Source organism: Trachinotus anak, unplaced genomic scaffold (assembly GCF_046630095.1).
Source record: "Trachinotus anak isolate AG129_WGS33_773 ecotype Australia unplaced genomic scaffold, CSIRO_AGI_Tana_v1 ptg000002l, whole genome shotgun sequence".
NCBI classification, from domain to species: domain Eukaryota; kingdom Metazoa; phylum Chordata; class Actinopteri; order Carangiformes; family Carangidae; genus Trachinotus; species Trachinotus anak.
In genome coordinates, this window is record NW_027273853.1 from 23,049,732 (window position 1) to 23,068,069 (window position 18,338).

Genomic DNA, 18,338 nt, shown 5'->3' on the forward strand with positions numbered 1-18,338 from the left:
AGCTCTGGATCTCACAGCTCTTCATACAAAAGTGGTAGAGAGCTGCAGAGGAAGAGCTCAGGTGCTTCTTCAGATTTCTCTTCGCGGATGAAGAAAATCACCAAATCTGGGTCAGGGACAGAAGATAAATACGTTTGGGCTCATTTCTACAAGATTTGCTATATAATTTTCCACATTTTCCACTGCAGTGACTCATATTTTAGGTTGCAATGTCTTCGTAATGTGTCTTGGAGCTTAGTCTTTTTCAGATTCAGTATTTTAAATCCTGTGATCAAGTAATGCAAACCCCAATGTCAGAGCTTTAAAGGACAACTCTGTCTTAACCTAATTTATATTAATTTAATCTCCTATTTTGGCAGATTCGGCCAATGTTCTATAATAACATTGTGCTCGCCAACATAATTCCTGGGATCTGAGCATGTTAAGTCTGATGTACCAAGAACCATGAGGTACAAGTTGTAAACAAACTGTTACATATAAAACATCCAAACAAATCAAAGTAAAATGTAAATGTACTAGAAAAGACATTATACAATAAAAGTTTGGTTTTTTTTGTTAATAAGAATGTGTCTTAAAAAATTAGATAAAACATGCAACTGATTCCGCAAATCTGATCTCCTATGGCAGGTAGGGGGCCTATAAAAAAAAAAATAAATAAAAAATAAAAAAATCACATCACAAAACTTCATTCATCATTCATTTTTTTAAACATAAATACATTACATACAAGGGCCGTCACCTTCTCAGTAAGTCAAGTTTGAACAATATTCAATTCTAACATGTAATCTCTTTGTATAAATTAAATCAGAATTATCCTTAAAGAGCACAGTTTCACCTACTGTAGTTTTCAAAATGTAAGAGCAGAGTTCTGTGTTCAAAGGCTGTTAAGGTTGAAAAACTACAAAAAAGCCTAAAGCAAAACGTTTTAGCATCTGCCTCTGTTTCTGTTTACAGGTCTTTTGCTTCTTCTTTTTTTATTTTTTTTTTTAATCACAACAACTTTTTGGATTTTAAAGATTAACTCAACCCCCTGACCTTACTGCAGTTATGTAGAGGTGTACTCAAAGGACAGGATGTAGCAGAAGACGATGCACGCTTGTGGGCATTGCCACTGGTGCAACAGGGTACACTTCAAACCACACTTATTAATAATGTTGGGTGTAGTCAGAGATGAAATAGAGGGCAGTGAAACACAAGTTACTTTTTTAATTTGTTGATAAAAACAGTATTGGTAGTATACCATTTATATGAGGTCCAAATGGTACAGTCTCAGTGTGTGCAAGACATGGCAGACTGTACTGCAGTTACAAACACAACACACTAATTTTATCTCACCATCATGTAAGACAATATTCACAGAAATGTTAAATTAAACATCTGTCGGGCCCTGAACATGGTAACCTGCACTGTGACTGTGTTTGGACCCAGGACATTTTGTCAGATGGTGGCACCATTGCTACTCTGATTAAAAAAAAAGCTAATTTCACTGGGTTAACAGCTACATCACGTGAACACATCACATTTCATCTAAAAAGGAGGCAAATTGTTAAATGGCCAAAAATGATACATGATTACATGATTCGTGTGGATTTTTATGATAAATCATCATTAACTATGAATAAATTGCATATATATCCTTATTTGTTTGCATGTCAGATACACACAGTAGACATCATCGGATAGATACAACTCCAATCTCACAAAGCTCCTGTGTGATCGACTAAGTCCAAAATAGTAAGCCTCAGGGCAGAGATTAGCTTTGCCTTGTAGCTTTTCAGCTTGTATGACTGAGCAACAGCAGACAACGTGCTAGACATCCCCATGATATAGGTGTTTTTTTTTTCCCATGACCTCGATGACAACCTTTTCCTACCTAGGAAGCAATCCTGCATGTGACCTGAAGCCATTTAGCCAGAAGGTACCAGCTGTATATCTCCCTGCTGTCTGCAGGACTGCAGACAGTGTTCCTCATATCACCAAGAGCAAACATGACAGATTCAGGGGACCTGAGGTAATGATCATTAAGGCAGACAGATTTATCAGCTGGTAAACCCCCACGTTCCGACAAGCCACCGCCGCTCCACCAGGCCTGTGCTGTGACTGGCGTGTGGGACACGATGTTTCACAACAAATCAATCAGTCCACCATTAATCCAGCAGAGCCATGTAACAAAACAAAAGTATCATAAAGTTGTGTCCACACTCCTACAGAGGAGCTTACACTAAGCCTGAGGGGATTGAGGAGCAGGCACTGGTGATGCTGCTGCTGTTGTCTGCTGGCTGACAGACACTGAATGACAGTGACAAATGTGTTTAGTAAAGTATGTGACAATGTCATATTAGTAAATGTCTGCTCTGCTCCTGTCTGCCACTAATTGAAAAAAGAAAAACAATTATTTAGCCAATAGACAATACGAAAAAAAACTCATAACTAATCTGTGCGTTTGTAAAATAATAACAATATGATAAACTTTATTTATACACCACTTTTATTAACAATGTTACAAAGTGCTGCACAAAAAGAAATAAAACCAGATAAGGGAAATAAAATGAGAATAAGACCAAAGAGCATGAGCACAGAGGAAGTCAAAAACAATAAAATGAATAAGATAATAAATAGGAATAATTGAAACCTATGTCAAACATTTCCAAATGCTGTGACAAAGCAAAAGGTTTTGAGTCGGGATTTAAAAGAAGCTGGAGACTTAGTGTGTCTGAGTTTAACAGGCAAAGGGTCCCATAGTGTGGGGGCTCTAAGAGTGAAAGCCCCATCACCCTTTGTCACAAGCTGAGACCTGGGAGTTACTAGCATGGCTTTATCTGTGGATCTCAATTGTCAAGAGGGCACATAGCAGGTCAATAAATCTGGGAGGTATTTAGGAGTTAGGGCCATTTAAGGCCTTAAAGGTGAGCAATAAAATGTTCAAATCAATTTGAAATCTAACAGGGAGCCAGTGTAGAGAAGCAAATACGGGAGTGCCTCTTTGTCCCAGTAATAAGCCAAGTGGCAGCGTTTTTGAAGATGATGGAGTGAGCCCTGGGCAATCCCGGAGTCAAGTCGGGAATACGTAAAAATATGTACTTGTTGTAAATCAGAAGTTGATAAACATGACCAAATTTTACAGATTATCTTGAGCTGGAAAAAAGAAGACTGAACAACATTTCTGACTTGGTCATCTAAGGGAGGTCAGGGTCAAAAACATTCCTCGCAGTTTGTTCAGTTTTATTTGACAGGGTGGTAAGATTAGCATAAACAGCCCTGATGGAGTTAGGGGGACCTCATACATATCATTGTGAAATTTAAGGAAGTTTTTTTGGACTTCAAGAATTTAATATCAGAGATGCAGGTTGATAGATTTGATAGGAGGCTGGGGGGTGGGTTTTAATGGCAAGTACAACTGAGTGTTGTCGGTGTAAAAATAGTAAAAAAACATTGTGACTTTGAATTAAATGGCCAAGAGGCTTATATGGAAAACAGAAGGAGCCAAGAAAGGAGCCATGAGAGACACCATATCTCAGTTGTCGGGAGATTCCTACCCAAGTCTTTAAGCAGTGTAAAAGGATAGTATAAGTATCAAATGGAACACATAAATCTAACAGCAGTATCTTCAGTCAAGCACAAGTCTCTGTGCTGTGAAGCGTTCTGAAAACTGTTAAAACACTGCTATTGTTCATAAAAGATATAAACTGAGATTACTTTCTCTAGAAACCTGCATAGAAAAGACAGTTTGGAGATTGATCTGTAGTAGGAATGGGGTTACAAATTAGGTTTCTTTAGCAATGGGTGAATAATAGCTTATTTAAACTGTCTGGAAAAGAACCAGATTCCAGTGACTTGTTAAAACTTTGCAAAATGACAGGGTTAACAGTGGCAAATACCTCCTTGAACTCCCTCGTAGGGATGGTGTCTAGGATGCAGGAGAAGGAACATATTGCATTTTAATAACATTGAAATTGAGTTGAAAATGGGTAAATGAGCCATAATCAACCCAGGGAATGGAAAGAATGGAAGGAGCAGGCTGGATCTGAGGCCTGATTCACCTCGACATTCAGAAATCAGCTCAGACAGGTAAGCCAGATAAATTAACATTTATTTCCATTTTTTATTTTCTGCAGAGTCTTTTATAGGCTTGAGTGGTATCGTTCAGCCAAGGGAGGTTATTTCATTTTAGTTTTAAAACTGTGCAATTTTGTCAAGGACAAACAGGCACTGATCTTTAAATGAATTTAACAGAGCATCTGGATCAAGAGGAGATATAATGGAATTAATGGATGATGAATTAAAAGCAACACTGAACTTAGTGGCAGAACCAGCGTTAAGGATATAAGAGCATGTTGTAGGATAGGGAGGAGGAGGAGAGAGCTGTAGCTGTAACTTTAAGTATAATAGCTTTATGGTCAGTTACAGGCATATCCACCAAATTAAGAGACTTGGGACAGAAACCAGATGAAAGTACCAGGTCTAGGGTTTAGAATATGTAGCCACTATAATGTACTGAATGAGTTTAAAAGTCTAAAAGATCTAAAAAAATAAAAAATAAAAAAATAAAAATAGAGAGAGGTTTGGGAATGCAATGGATGACATGCATCAATATTAAAATCACCAAGAATAGGCACCCTGTCAAATGTAGGAATGACAAAGAATAAAAGCTCAGATAGATGAAACAAACTGATTGAGGGGGCCTAAAAAGTAAGGCTTGTGATTAAGAAATGTAAAGCTTCAAAGGAAATAAAATTACAGAAACTGACAAGATGGCACTTGAGACCTGACTTATAAAAAACAGCTTGACCTATATATTGGTATTGGTGTTTTTTTTAATCCTCAAATATAAAGGATCCTTATCAAAAATGTACTTAAAAAATGTCTATTTTTTTTATCTTAAAATAGTCATCATCAAACCTCAAAATGTAATCAACTATTTTATGTAGAGCATGATACAATGTATAGCACTTCAGAATAAAATATCAACTGAAAAGAACGTGAATACAGGTAAATAAAATGATGCCTCTACTAAATGTACATACAGATAACATTGAGCTCACACAATTAAAAATACATGTAATGTTGTGCCTTAGATTGGTATATTATAGGTCGCAATGAAAACTCATCAGTTGCATAAGCTAAAAAATAAAAAAAAAAAATTATAATTTCTTATGAGGTTCAGTCCCTCACGTTTCACTTTCACTCTCACTAGGTTAGCTCTAGAAAACCGTATGCATGGTCTTTGTGATTATGTATTATTTATACCTCTCATCCCAGGTGTCTAGACACACAAACACAAAATGGTTTGTTTTGAATTAACAGAGGAGACGAAGAGTTAGCATGAGCAGTGACAGAGAGCTCATACTAACAGACAAAGAAAGTGTGCCATCGACAGAAATGTCAGCTTCATTAATAAACTCAGGGAAAAAGTCACAGCTCTGGCAGCCAAGTGGAGAACCTAAGCACAACAACAGAAATCAGCTCTTAGGATGGATGAAGAGGCTGAAGACAAAAAAATAAAAATCCAGGGATTACTGCGTCACAAATAAAACAGCAAATATGTTACGTGTTTTCAGGGCAAGTTTTTCGCCTTCCAAAGACAATAAAAGCTTAAAGTAAGCCAACAGAAGCAAAGTGCTCTTTCTCTGCAGGACAGCCTGAGGGGGAGAGACATCAGTCTCAGATTCAGGCACATAAGATGACCAGTGACAAGAGGCAGATTAGTGTCATGCTCCATTTCATATCCATCAAAGCTCTGTTGTTTCAGAAACAAAACAAAAAAAAAATCTTCTCAAAATAAATGTTCAGGACAATAGAAAGATTTCCAAGGCAAACATCCAAAAGGACTGAAAGCTTATAAGGAGATCAACTGCAAGTTGTTTTTACTCCTAAAACCTTTCCAGAAGAACAACCATTACTGCAGCACTCTAGGCTTTATGGCAGAGAGGCCAGAAAGAATCGTCTCCTCGGTGAAAGACACATGAAAGCTGCAAAGAAGCACCTAAAGGAGTCTGAGACTATGAGAAACAAGATTCTCAGGTCTGACAAAACCAATACTACAGTTTTGCCTCAACTCTAAGGGTTATGTCCGGAGGAAACCAGGTACTGCTCATAACCTGACCAGCACCATCCCAGCAGTGAAACATGGTGGTAACAGCATCAGGCTGTGGGGGTGTTTTTCAGCAGCAGGGACAGGGAGATGGGTCAGGGTTGAGGGAAAGCCGAACGGAGCAAAATCTTAAAAAAAAAACCCAAAACAAAACAAAACGAAAAGTTCACCTTCCTAAAGGACAATGACCCACACACATCCAAGACAACGCAGGAGTGGTTGAGGGACAGCTCTGTGAATGTCTGGGTTTGAATGCAGCTCAGGCCCTTTGTTGCATGTTGCCCCCTCTTTCGTCCTGCCTTTCTTGTCAGTCTCTACTGTCAGGAGCCAATAAAAAGTGGAAGAGGCAAAAAAACAAAACAAAAAAAAAAAAAAAAAAAAAAAAAAGTAGGACTAAAAGCATCAATGTTTCTTTCTTTTGGCTAGAAATGTATTTTAATTAGCTAAGTCTTTCTGCCAGAGAGGCTTTTTCAGGTGAGATAGTATACAGAGCTACCAAGAGGAGGTCATTATTAAGTCACAGTGGCAGTGTGGGTTAAAAATAGAACTTTCACCCAGGGGACTGGGGTTTATATTTAATGTCTTATTTAATTTATTTTTTGTTTATTCTTTATTTTCATTCTAAAACTTTCTGCCAGCAAGACTTGAAAGTCGTCTTCACCAAGCTTCACGCTGTAATGCGCACCCCGAATGACAGGCACACAGAGTTAAAGCAACAGAGCGGGACATTAAAAAAAATTATGGATTCTATTGATGGTCCATCGGCTCAGAAATAGCTCTCAATGGCCAGTCTTACTATGATTCACTCAAAATCAACAGGGGCAAATTGTTTGCAGCCTGCAGCTCTCCCTCTCTCTCTGTGGTTGATGGTCTCTTTCCTGTCATTGCCCTTCTCTCTGTGGAGTGCTACAATGGGGGGAAAATTGAAATTAGGAACAAAAGAATAATCTGAAAATAATAAGTTATGTCAATAAACTTAACAGGATTCAAACTCCAATTTCCCAGGTGAAAGCACTATGTTAACCCAGACATCTACTGTGACCTGCTAATTGCATGGGCTCTGTAGCTCTCTATAGGCCTGCTATCTCACCAGACTTCCTAAAGCCTCTCTGGAAAAAGGACTTTGCAATTTAAATGGATTCTAGCTAAAAGAAAGATATTACAGTAATGTTACATCACTCGGTAACATACCTACCTTGGTAAGCCTACCTTGTCTTTCGAGTACATGGAGAAATTAAAAATAACCTGGAAAAAAACAAACACTTCAACAATTCTATTTTCTTTACAGGCTTTTGTGGCCAAAATGAGTATTACGACCCCCAAAAAAAAAATTGCTTTGGTAAATTCCCAGCCTCTTGTGGCCTGACTTTAGGGCTTCTGTAAAATGTCATAAAATAATTAAAAAAAAAAACGAACTAACCCATTGAGCCTGAGGGTAAATTTCACCAAGTTTCCATCGGTACAACTTGGACAACAGTAGTTCAGATGTTTGCCTGAATTTGCCTTCACTCCCTGTGATGATTTCAACCCAGCGTTGAGGCAAATCCGTGTGTGCAAGAGCAGGAAGCTGATATTTAGCTTTAGAAATGAAAGCACAGCTACAGTCTAGGGAGCTGAAAGTGAATCTTGGATATAGAAAGACAGTAAGATTGGCAGAAGAAGAAACAGGTGGCAAGTTCCACGTCCAACGAGGAGAACAGAATCTTAGCTTATGCAATGAAACGCACAGACAGATACAGCACATTGCACCTTATCTGCTTGTCTTAGTAAGACACAAAGAAACCTAGTTGTATTTGTAGACTAGAGCTGGAATGAAGACAAATCGCTTCAATTCCTGTACACACACTTACATAACAACACTGAACAGTTTGTGTTGTGGCCAGTTCACAGCTACCACATGACTTGATTAGAGTTCCCTTCAGATCAGCCCATCTGATCCAAAACCCAAGTCACCAACTACACACTCCTACGTGTTAAACAATACAATAATGTAGAGCTCTGAAATTCAAACACAACAACCACTACAAGGTATCACTATGAGTGACACTTTGTAGACTGTCTGTTAATATAAAAATACTAGTGCAGATTTAAGTACACAACAATTAAGTTTAGTGCAGATGTTAGAGAGGGTTTGATTTTCCCTTTCATCTCTTGTTACATTAAATAATAAACATTGGCACGATATCTGTAGTATCATTCCGCTTGCTTGACCCAATCCGTATCTTTATCCTCACATTTTGGGTTTTCACTGAAAAATACCCAGATTAAAAAAAAGGAACAGACTTGTTAAGACTTCTGAAAGAGGACAGTGATCACACCCACTCACAGCAAAGCCTCTTCCAAACACGCAACTCCAAAACAATTTCAAATTGTACAAAACGAAAAAAGAAATGGGAAGAAGCCGCTGATTACGCTCCAAAAACCCTCTATGTTATATTTTTTCTCAGAACCATAACTGACACATGCAAATTGCAATTTGCAGGCTTTATGACTTCTTCTTCACTACACTGTGTGTGCAGCTGTGTCTGTGCTGTTGAGTGAATTTCAATCACACAGAATCAGATATCTGACACTGATTAGCCAGTCACCAATCAGCTGATCACGCTGAAAACTGGCCTTTTCTGATCGCCAGATAATCAGTCAATGCATCTCTAATAAAAAACAAGAAATACTTCATCTACATACTACATTGTCTGCAAGTGAAAGCTAAACTATGGCATCAACTCTTCATGCAAGCATTGGGCATCCATATTTATTTTCCTGTGGCCAATCCAGCGCTTGAGAAATGCTACTTTAAGAAGAGACCTGACACCAAATGTGTCAGGCATTTCCTGCAGACCCCAGATGACAACTCCATGAGGCTTACAGCCTGTGATAGCCTTCCCCAAGCCTTGCTGCAGGAATTTAGCTGTGGGACAGCGCAGAGCACAGCTTCCCCGTGGTGTCATAATGCAGCCTTACAGAAATACACTGTAGGATTTAGAAGACAGTGAGTGACAGTGGCGTCTTCACTACATGTGAGATTTGTGTTGGACATATCTGACTCCACCATGCAGCCTGCTGTCATGAGACGGTCTTCTTCTGCAAATGATGACAGTACACGGACAGGCAAAGACTGGAAAAGATGGAGCGAGGCAGCCCAGTTTCACAAAGGCACACATGAGCACATAGTGCTCACACACACTTGCATGCTCTTTATAGAATGAGATGTGTATGCATGAATGGCTAAATTAGCATCTTGAACTTTACTACATTTGGGATTTGAAAGAAGTGTGTGTGTGTGTGTGTGTGTGTGTGTGTGTGTGTGTGTGTGTGTGTGTGTGTGTGTGTGTGTGTATCATGTCTGTTTGCAGGAGCTGTCTGCACATGTATGTCAGGTAGAACCCACAAACCACTGCAAAGAGTCTTTGCAAAGACTCTTTGCAGTGAGGGTTAAGTCCATTATGACTCTCCAGTGAGTATGTGTGGGTGTGTGTTCATGTGTGTGTAAAGTGGAAGGGTGGATATTGACCACTGTACACAGCCCTCTTTAGTGGTGTAGTGTTTCCATGAGTGGGTATACTAATATTTTATGCCCCCAAACAGCTTTAAGGTCCCATATAGGGCCTTTGCGGTTAGGGCCCGAAGACTTTGGAACGACATACCAGAGGAGATCAGACTTGCAGAGTCAGTTCCCTGTTTTATCTCTCTTCTTAAGACACATTTTTATATATAAAAAAAACAAAAAACCTTTTATTGTGCAATGTAATGGCCTGTAAATTTCATTTATATTTCACCTTGATTTGTTTAAACATTCTATCTGATTTGTTGGATGTACTAGTTCATTAGATGCTTTATTTCGTTTGTTTGGGTGTTTTATATTTGACTCGTGTGAAGCACTTTGTTATTTGTATTGAAAAGCACTCTACAAATAAAGTATTATTATAATTATTAGTATGTATAAATGCCTTTTTTTGATTATAAAGCAGATCTAGGTTCTATCTTAATACTGTGAAAGTATCAAAGTGTTCAGTCCACAGAGAAATGCACACAGCCTGTATTCACAAACTAAGCCTTAATACGAGCCATCTGAGGAATGGTGGCATCAGTGTTGTGTCAGCTGCATCCATACAGCCTTATGGATAAATATACTGTATATTTTACAAAGATAATACTTGTATAGAGAAACATAATGTGCCTGCATAGCCAAAACACCAAAAGTCTGATTATCTGGCTGCTGCTGATAAGTGTCAGATAATTTTCTAATCAAGATCAAATCTTAGAATCCCCCAAACTGAGGTACTTTTGTTTGTGTCCGTGCATACAATTAAAGATAAAAAGGAAACAATACAAGCAGTTGGGGATTTCCTGACATTTTCTTTTTTTAATCTCTAAGTAATACTTTACTAAACAAGAACAAATAACAGATAATGAGCTCTCTTAATATTAAATTGAAAGTTTATCCCAAGTGTACACAGTTTAGGGTGATCACAATCAAAGTAACATCACAATATCTGCACTGATCAAATAAACTGTTTTCATATGAACCTCTAATGATGATGGGTTTTGTGGTTGTCTGAGGTCAGAGTTCCCTACACAAATATTTTGCTTATTGTTTCTCTCCACATTGTGTGAGTCACCTTATGTAACAGTACATCATAAAAGCTGCTGCTGATGCTACTGCTGCTTCCACACATCATTTCAGCCAAGTGCGTTTCATTTCAACACGGTGCTGAGCTATGTCCCGGGAAGATCAGGCTGCACAGAGTCAACAGAGCGGCTTTCTAATCTGCTGTCAGCGCAGAAGAAACTTAAACTCCTGTTTGATTCCATCTCGGTGTTATTTCTCTTATCTTGTATTTCTTCATTTGGGACCGACTTCACTTCCAGTGCAGCATTGTAAGGGTTAGTTGTGAATAATAATCATAGTCATCCTTGTAGAGTTCCTGGCTAATGAAAGTGATACCAATGTAACAACTAGCTTGATCCATTCATATAGAGAATATATTCATATATTCATATAGAGAATTTCCCTCACTCTTGCAAAGCTCTGACTAGGTCTGATATGTGTCTCTCCAGAACCCAGCAGCCTTTTTTAGGAACTCAGGAAGTTTACCTGCATTTTGACCAGGAGACCACAGTCTAAATTTAGCTCTTTTACTGTAGTTCTTGGTACCAGAGGGGCCCTGCTCTGGGGATAGTGTTTTCCAATGGAATTTGCACTTGCTGAACTTTGCCAATCAGACAAAACACAAGCATCACGCAGTAAGCAAGTCCTAGTTGCCATTAGAATCAATGTTAAGATGAGCAATACATTTTTCTTTTACCAATAAAATACTGAGAACATGTGTTTCCTTATGTGTGAAATGAGTATCTTAAACAAAGCAGTCATTTTTTAAATTGGTGTCTCACTTGGACAGAAACGGTGGAAATGAAACAAGATTACACAAATGGGACTTAAAGAGCCTGAGGTTCCTTAGTAACTGAACTTTTTGGTTGAAAAGGGCATAAAACTGTTTAGTTTTAGTTTAGTTTTTGTGTAATAAAAGATAACGGCAGTTCTGGGCAGGTGAGGGAGGGTAATTCTGGATTCTGCCTTAGAGATCTCTTGCTTTCCAGTTCCCCTGAGATATCGCTCAATTAATTTCTGAGCTGTGCCACCACGGATCAGAGCAAGAGAAGGTGCAATCACGCCATCAGCTTTAATCTAAAGAAAGTGACACCTCTGGAATCGTATGCGTCACACTTCCTCCGCCCCACAGACGAAAACAAGAATATACAGGTGGATTTGTCACTAGCTTATCACAACTTCCCTGGCACCTTTTCTCTGCATCTGAGTGGTGTGAGAGTGCAAGCGAAGGGAGGTGTTTAACGTTCACAGGAACAGAAGTCACAGAAGTAATATGCAAGTCCTTTAGCTCTCCGGATAATCCAGCAGTTTTGATTGTCTACCTGCATCAGTGTTTTGTGTCTTCCTTTGATCCTCCTCTAAATTTTATTATTTGTTATTATACTCAGGCATCAGAGAGGGCAACTGGCAGAGGAAGATTGAGAGCACAGAGCCAGAAAAGGATTGATTTCTCTGTACAAACATCCCTGTGCACCTGTGTGTTGCGGCGTCACTGCAGCCTGAGCAGACTGATGTCAGGATGTTTACAATGACGGTATTCGTCATGCAACGCTGCACAGGCTCCATAGGCAGGATACAATATCCGCATCAGATCTCACACCACTGCCATGCATCTTTGATGACACACCCGACACGCAACTTACACTGTGACACACACACACACACACACACACACACACAGGTCTTAGAAGTGCACACTCCACCCGCACGCTGCTGCTCTTCAGCAGACTGTCAACATGGATCAACTTGCATTGACTCATAAAGAAGACTTCTAAAAATAAGTCTTGTTCTTGGCAGGATAGAAACAAACAATGCAGAACACAGATCAAAACACAACATCACATGTGAGGAGACAGATCCTCTGAAGATGCATAAGACTGACAAAAGTGAGAATTGTGGACAAGAACCCATTTTGTATCTTAGAAATACTTATTCTCGTGCTCTTCGTCATGTCTCTCACATGTAAGCAGCCCTGCGGCGAAGTACTGAATGGCTGTAAACAAATGTGTTCAAACATGCACTGTTTCATGACCTGAATCCCTTCCTCACTGAGCCTCTGCCTCAGCATAGCCACCAATGTAACATGGCACCAGCCGCAGGGGCCACCTGATTCATCACAGTCAGGACTTCTCATTACTGCCCAGCTAACTGAATGGAAACTCAACCCTGAAACATATTCCATATGGAGTCCAAGTGCTCAGTATTAAATAAACAAAATAAGGCATCATGAAATAAATAAATCATATGAATAAAGTGTGAATTAATTTAAGAAGTAATTAAAACTCCACTCATTAAGTTTTGAATTATTTCATTATTCTGGCTTCCATTATGACAAATCTTAGCGTTAATGTCTATTTAATCATAGATTTCATTTTATTTCAAAATACAAAAACAGTACGAAAGTTCTTTTGTATTTTTTAATGTTTTCCCCCAATGACAGCTTGATTTTTTTTTATATACTGCGTAGTGTCACTCTTTCTGACGATGGTGACATCACCACCCTTTCACCTTTCAGCCAATCACAGGACCTCTTTCAGCAAGCTCAACAAATGCTACCAAATTTAGCCGGCTAGCTAACACGAGTTAGAACAACAACATGCCAAATGCCAAAGTATCGCATTTGCCCAAATGTACGACATTGAAATTACCTTTACAAAACTAGGGTTATTATTATGTTCAATGACTAAACAATTATGTATTCACAACGGCAGATATTAACGCGGGCTATTACAGAGAGAATTATGGGTCATTTGTAGCCTTGATGTTGCTCGCTGTTTTTTACTGGCTTGTGTAACGTGTTTTAATTCGCCTTTCTTCAAGCGTCTTCGCTGCAGAAACAGGCCAATCACCAAATCTGCCAAACTAACCAAGAACTGCCAGTGTCAAGAGACGATCCAGGACCTCAAAGAAAGAGACAGCCTGAAAAATTCAAACCAACATTCTGGCTGTTTCTGCGAGTCTGACAGGAGAGTGTGAGTAGGTGAAATTCTGCTGAAGTATTTCATGTTTTACTTTTACGGGAGAAAGGGCTTCAAGGATGAGGACTCTCTTCTCTTACAGTGCTTTGGGATATCTTTCTCGGCAGGACTAGTCTGACTGACAATGTTTTGTATCTTTAGAGAAATAGATGTTTTTGGAGGGAGGGTTGGTGTAATCAGTCATATTATATCCAGGCAATTCTGAATTGACCTGCGAGCTCCTGCTGTAAATAAAGAGTGTACAAACACGGCAACCGAGCGAGCTAGGCAGATCTGTGAGACCAATTATCCTGAAAGCAGCAGCTTGTTGGGACGTTCCTCAGAGAGAGACACACAACTATGTGAAGGACAACAACACAAAGTGTCTTTCTCTTTGGTTGTTGTAGCCAACGGGAGCTAGCTAGCTAGCTGGAAGATGTCGGGCTTGCTAAAAGAGGCTCAGGATATGTGTTTGGCTGAAAGTTGACCACTGTGAAACTAAAGTGCCATTAGTGAAGTTGCCAGAATGAAACAAAAACACACTTTTGACACAAAACTCCAATAAAAAATTGAATTATCTAATCTACATTTATATTAAACAACTTCCAGTGTTTATTCAAATGAGTATTTATTCTGTAATGTCATATTATTTTTGAAATATTCAACACTTTGTGTCGCAATAACTCTATGATATTACACAGTCAGCTCAGCACTAAAGAGCCCAAACTCCAAGTCTGAGATCATGAATTGATACAATATAGACCTAATACATCACTCTTGTATATTCAGAAGTATGGGAACATTTAGTGCTTGAGAGTATTATTTATATGCTCATATAAAACTCATTCAGACATTACAAACCCTCTGAGTCAGCTTCCAATTCAATGTCAGGGAAAGTACTCTCACTGACAAGGTTTTTATTTAAATCCACGTACAGTTTATATTTTCTCTGCTCCCTCTCTTAGCAGTGAATTATCCTCAAACCTGCATTTCTACTCTGCAGTCTGATCTTTTTGTATCAGTGACAAAGCGTAAACACATAAACACATCAGCCCCTGGCTTATAATGTAATATGGCACTGGCTCCGAGGACCAAGTGAAGTGTAGGAGAGGAGTGTGCCAAGTACTCAGAGGGCTAAATTTACTCACCCGCTGTAACCCCGGAGCCTATGCAGATTCTAATAGCACGTCTCAACAGTTCAGAACACCATCAATCTGCCATTCTCCATGTTAATGATGGGTGTGCTTTGCATCATACCAACATCTCTCTGCACACAGAGGAGCTGCACTGTGAACAGTCAGGAGCATCTACAGTGCTGCATTAGAAAACACCGATGTAAGTGTAAATCAGCACATACAGGTGTGTGGAAAACTCAACTTCTTAGATTTTCATCTCACTCTTTGGCATAGTTAACAAGATGATGTGTTCTGTTCATCTTTTCCCACGAGTAAGAAACTGATGCTGAATCACTGGGACAATATCGCCTAACAATCTCTATCCAGTTTGGAAACAGTGCCCCCTGTTGTAAGCTGACACTCTGACCTAACAGTTTCATATTTGGATTTATGACACATTTTCACCCCCTCATTTCCTGAGCAACTGAAACAACTGCAGAGAGTGTTTGAAAGAATTAGCTGATTGGCTCAAACAGTCTGTGAGGACAGTGTTCATTTGCAGTGGCATCAGTAAAAATTTCATCAAAATATATTCCATCATAAAATCTTGGCACATACAGAAAATTTTATTAATTAGGACCAGAGGTTTAATAAGTACATGGAAGGCACAAATCTCTCAAAGCCATGTTGCTTACTGGTTGATCAATGCAATGTCCATTAATTGGCATATATTTAAAATTCTTTGTATATAATTACTGCTCAAGTATTACTTATTGAATTCTGTCCAACACCCTATTAGTCATCCTCAGTCTGAAGGACAAGAAAAGGTATGTTTCATGGTTTGTGGGTGCAAATGCTTATCTTTTTCTGCATAAAGAGAAACCCCTGCACTATAAATGTGATCATCAGCATTAACACAGCCACTCTGATTAGCAGAGTGCTTTCACCAAGCCTATTTGAAAGTGACAATTAATCCTGGATTAACAGTCTCTCTCAGAGATGTTAGATACATCACGGCCCTCATCTTTGGAAGGGATGGCGTTCTCCAGCTGCCTATCAGCATCAGGGAAGAGTCTCATCTCAGGGCTGCTACGGAGTGCATATTCCTCCCTAAATCCTGCATTCACTTAGTGTATCATGTACTGTCCCATTTAACCGAGGATAAAGGAAGAGTTTGTCCCACTTTTCAACGTGTTGACTCACTGACGTACAGCTCTGGGGAGGATAATTAAAACTTGAAGGATCCAGGCACAATACCGGTAGTACTGTGTGCGTGTATCTCTGTGTCTAAACATTTTTTATCAATGAACAAAACCTCATCCTCTCCCACTGATAGTAAACACACCAACACGAATCCACTATTTGAAGTCTTGGAAGAAGATGTTATGTTATGTAAATGCCATAATCTGACTGACATGGAAAAGTTTGTCCAGCTCTGACCTGAATAGTGTTGTTAGACAAACGACCTAATATGATTTCTGAATTTAGGTTGGACTTCAAGAATTGGCCTGAGGGGGCTAGAAATGGGCCGATGATGCAAATACAAATGGGACAGTAACTGTCAATGGATTTGATGCTGTGCTCACTTTGGACACCACTCAAAATCATAATTTAGCATTACAGTGAAAAAATTACCACAGTCCAGAAGCCTGAACAACAATGTGACCTACTCACAACCTTATGGAAACTTCTGTCACATTACAGTGTGAGTGGGTGATTAATCCATTAGTCAGAGAGGTGGAAAATCTTTGAAAAGAATATCAATTAACCATTTAAGTAATTTTTTAAAAGGAGTATTTGCATTGCTCTCATAGACTGTAGGACTCACAGTGAACAACTGAAAATCTGGCGCCTACGTTGCCCATAATGCAATTTGACCACTGAAAGCTCTCTCAGAGACTCAGGTGTTGTGCAAGAAACATCTTATGTAGCCTCATTCATGCACCTCAAACAGAGATGAGGAGTGGGCTAATGAGGTCTGGTAATCTCATTTCTTTCTTTCTAATTCCACAACCCAGAGTTTTTTCATTTTTAAACTTGTAGTCTTCAGCCACAACCAGCTGTGACTGAAGTGATGCAATTTATTAGATTTTCTGCTGCTCCTTCTGATGCCACAAAAGGCATTATAAAACTTTTTTCCCCACATGTAATACTCCCCAACACCTATGTGTAAAATGGATGGAGATCACCTCTCAGCAAAAATGCCAAAAGTCTCTGGTTCCATCCTCTCTTATGAGAACATTTGCTGGTTTTCTTTGTCCCCTCTAATATTAAACTAAATATCAATAATTAATTGTGTTCAATGACTGGTCGGACAAATTATTCTTAGCCGCAGCCCTAATAAATCATTATACATTTTTCCAAGTAATAGGTACTTTATTTATCCATTTATCTGTTGATTGTGTATCTGATTAATTGTTCAAGGCCCAGGTGATATCTTCTGTCTGACCAACAGTTTTAAACACTTCACAGTGATATAAAAACTGAGAGAAGCAGGTCATTTTTGTTTGATATTGTCTTTGAAGATGAAATGATTGTTAAAATTGTTGTCTTATTGATTTGATTTGAAAGGAGAAAGAAAGAAACAAGAAAACATATTGCTGTGATATGTACACATGATATTCCGACACTGAAATTAAAATGATTCCCACTTTTCTCAGGAGGCTGGTTCAGACCATAGGCTGTACATCAGATTCTATCAGCGCCTTTTGCAGGAGACAACAGAGCAACACCACGCTGAGCTGACCTTTGATGTGCTCGTTGACGACGCTCTCCAGCCGGTCCAGCCTCTCGATAATCCTCAGGGTTTCCCCTTTACTGTCCTCCTCCAACTTTCTCTCCGCCTCGCCGCCGCCGCCGCCGCCGCCGCTCTCCGCAACTTTGGGACCGCCGTTGGACACATAGTTGGTGATCCAGCCGACGTACAGGAGGCACACAATGTTGGTCATGCCGCTCAGGATCACGCATGTCGACACCAAAGTTTTAGTTCTCCGTGTGCACAGCATCACGACATCCCTCCATGGGCTTCCTGGTTCCCGAAGCGCCCAGGCAGGTGGACCGAGGAGAGGACCCACTCGAGAAACGTGTCCAAATGTGACTTCACCGATGTGATGCTGTGGAGTCAGATCGCATCTGCGCTCTCAGATGCCGGCTGAGGCACTGGCCAAGGAGCCCCGGAGGCTTTCACTGCTTTGCTCTGCCGTAGTAAGAATATTTTTTGATAGTAATACTAAGAAGGAGAGTCCCCGTTGAGCAGCCGGCGACTCAAGCTGCACTCAGCCGCTGCAAAGCTGTCACAATCAGCGCCACTAACCCCCCCCACCACCACCCCACACACACATTCCCCTCCCCTCGCCAGCCTGTGGTCCTCATGCAGCCCAATAGGAGGGAGGGAGGGCGGGGTTTGCTCGCCTCTGCCGGCCCCCTCACAGCTGGAGTGCACAGTGGAGGGTGGAGGGGAGGGGGGCCATGCAAGGAAGGTAAAGTGCATCGACCCAAACATTGATGGAGTGGAGCGTTGATTTAATGACAACGATACAGGTGCATTAAGCCAAGCGAAGACTGGA

The 18,338-nt window shown here is 39.8% G+C and overlaps 1 protein-coding gene across 2 annotated transcripts in view; it reads right to left on the reverse strand.

Moving 5' to 3' along the window:
* galnt18a (UDP-N-acetyl-alpha-D-galactosamine:polypeptide N-acetylgalactosaminyltransferase 18a) overlaps positions 1 to 18,069 on the reverse strand; it is a 132,211-nt gene extending 114,142 nt beyond the window's left edge. Inside the window, exon 1 of one of the 2 annotated variants that reach the window (XM_071506714.1) lies at positions 17,519 to 18,069. In XM_071506714.1, the coding sequence (XP_071362815.1) occupies positions 17,519 to 17,777 (259 nt within the window). In that variant the 5' untranslated portion in view covers positions 17,778 to 18,069. The remainder of the gene's footprint in view (positions 1 to 17,518) is intronic. The other variant, XM_071506706.1, reaches the window with a different exon arrangement.
* Between the last annotated feature and the right edge of the window lie 269 nt (positions 18,070 to 18,338).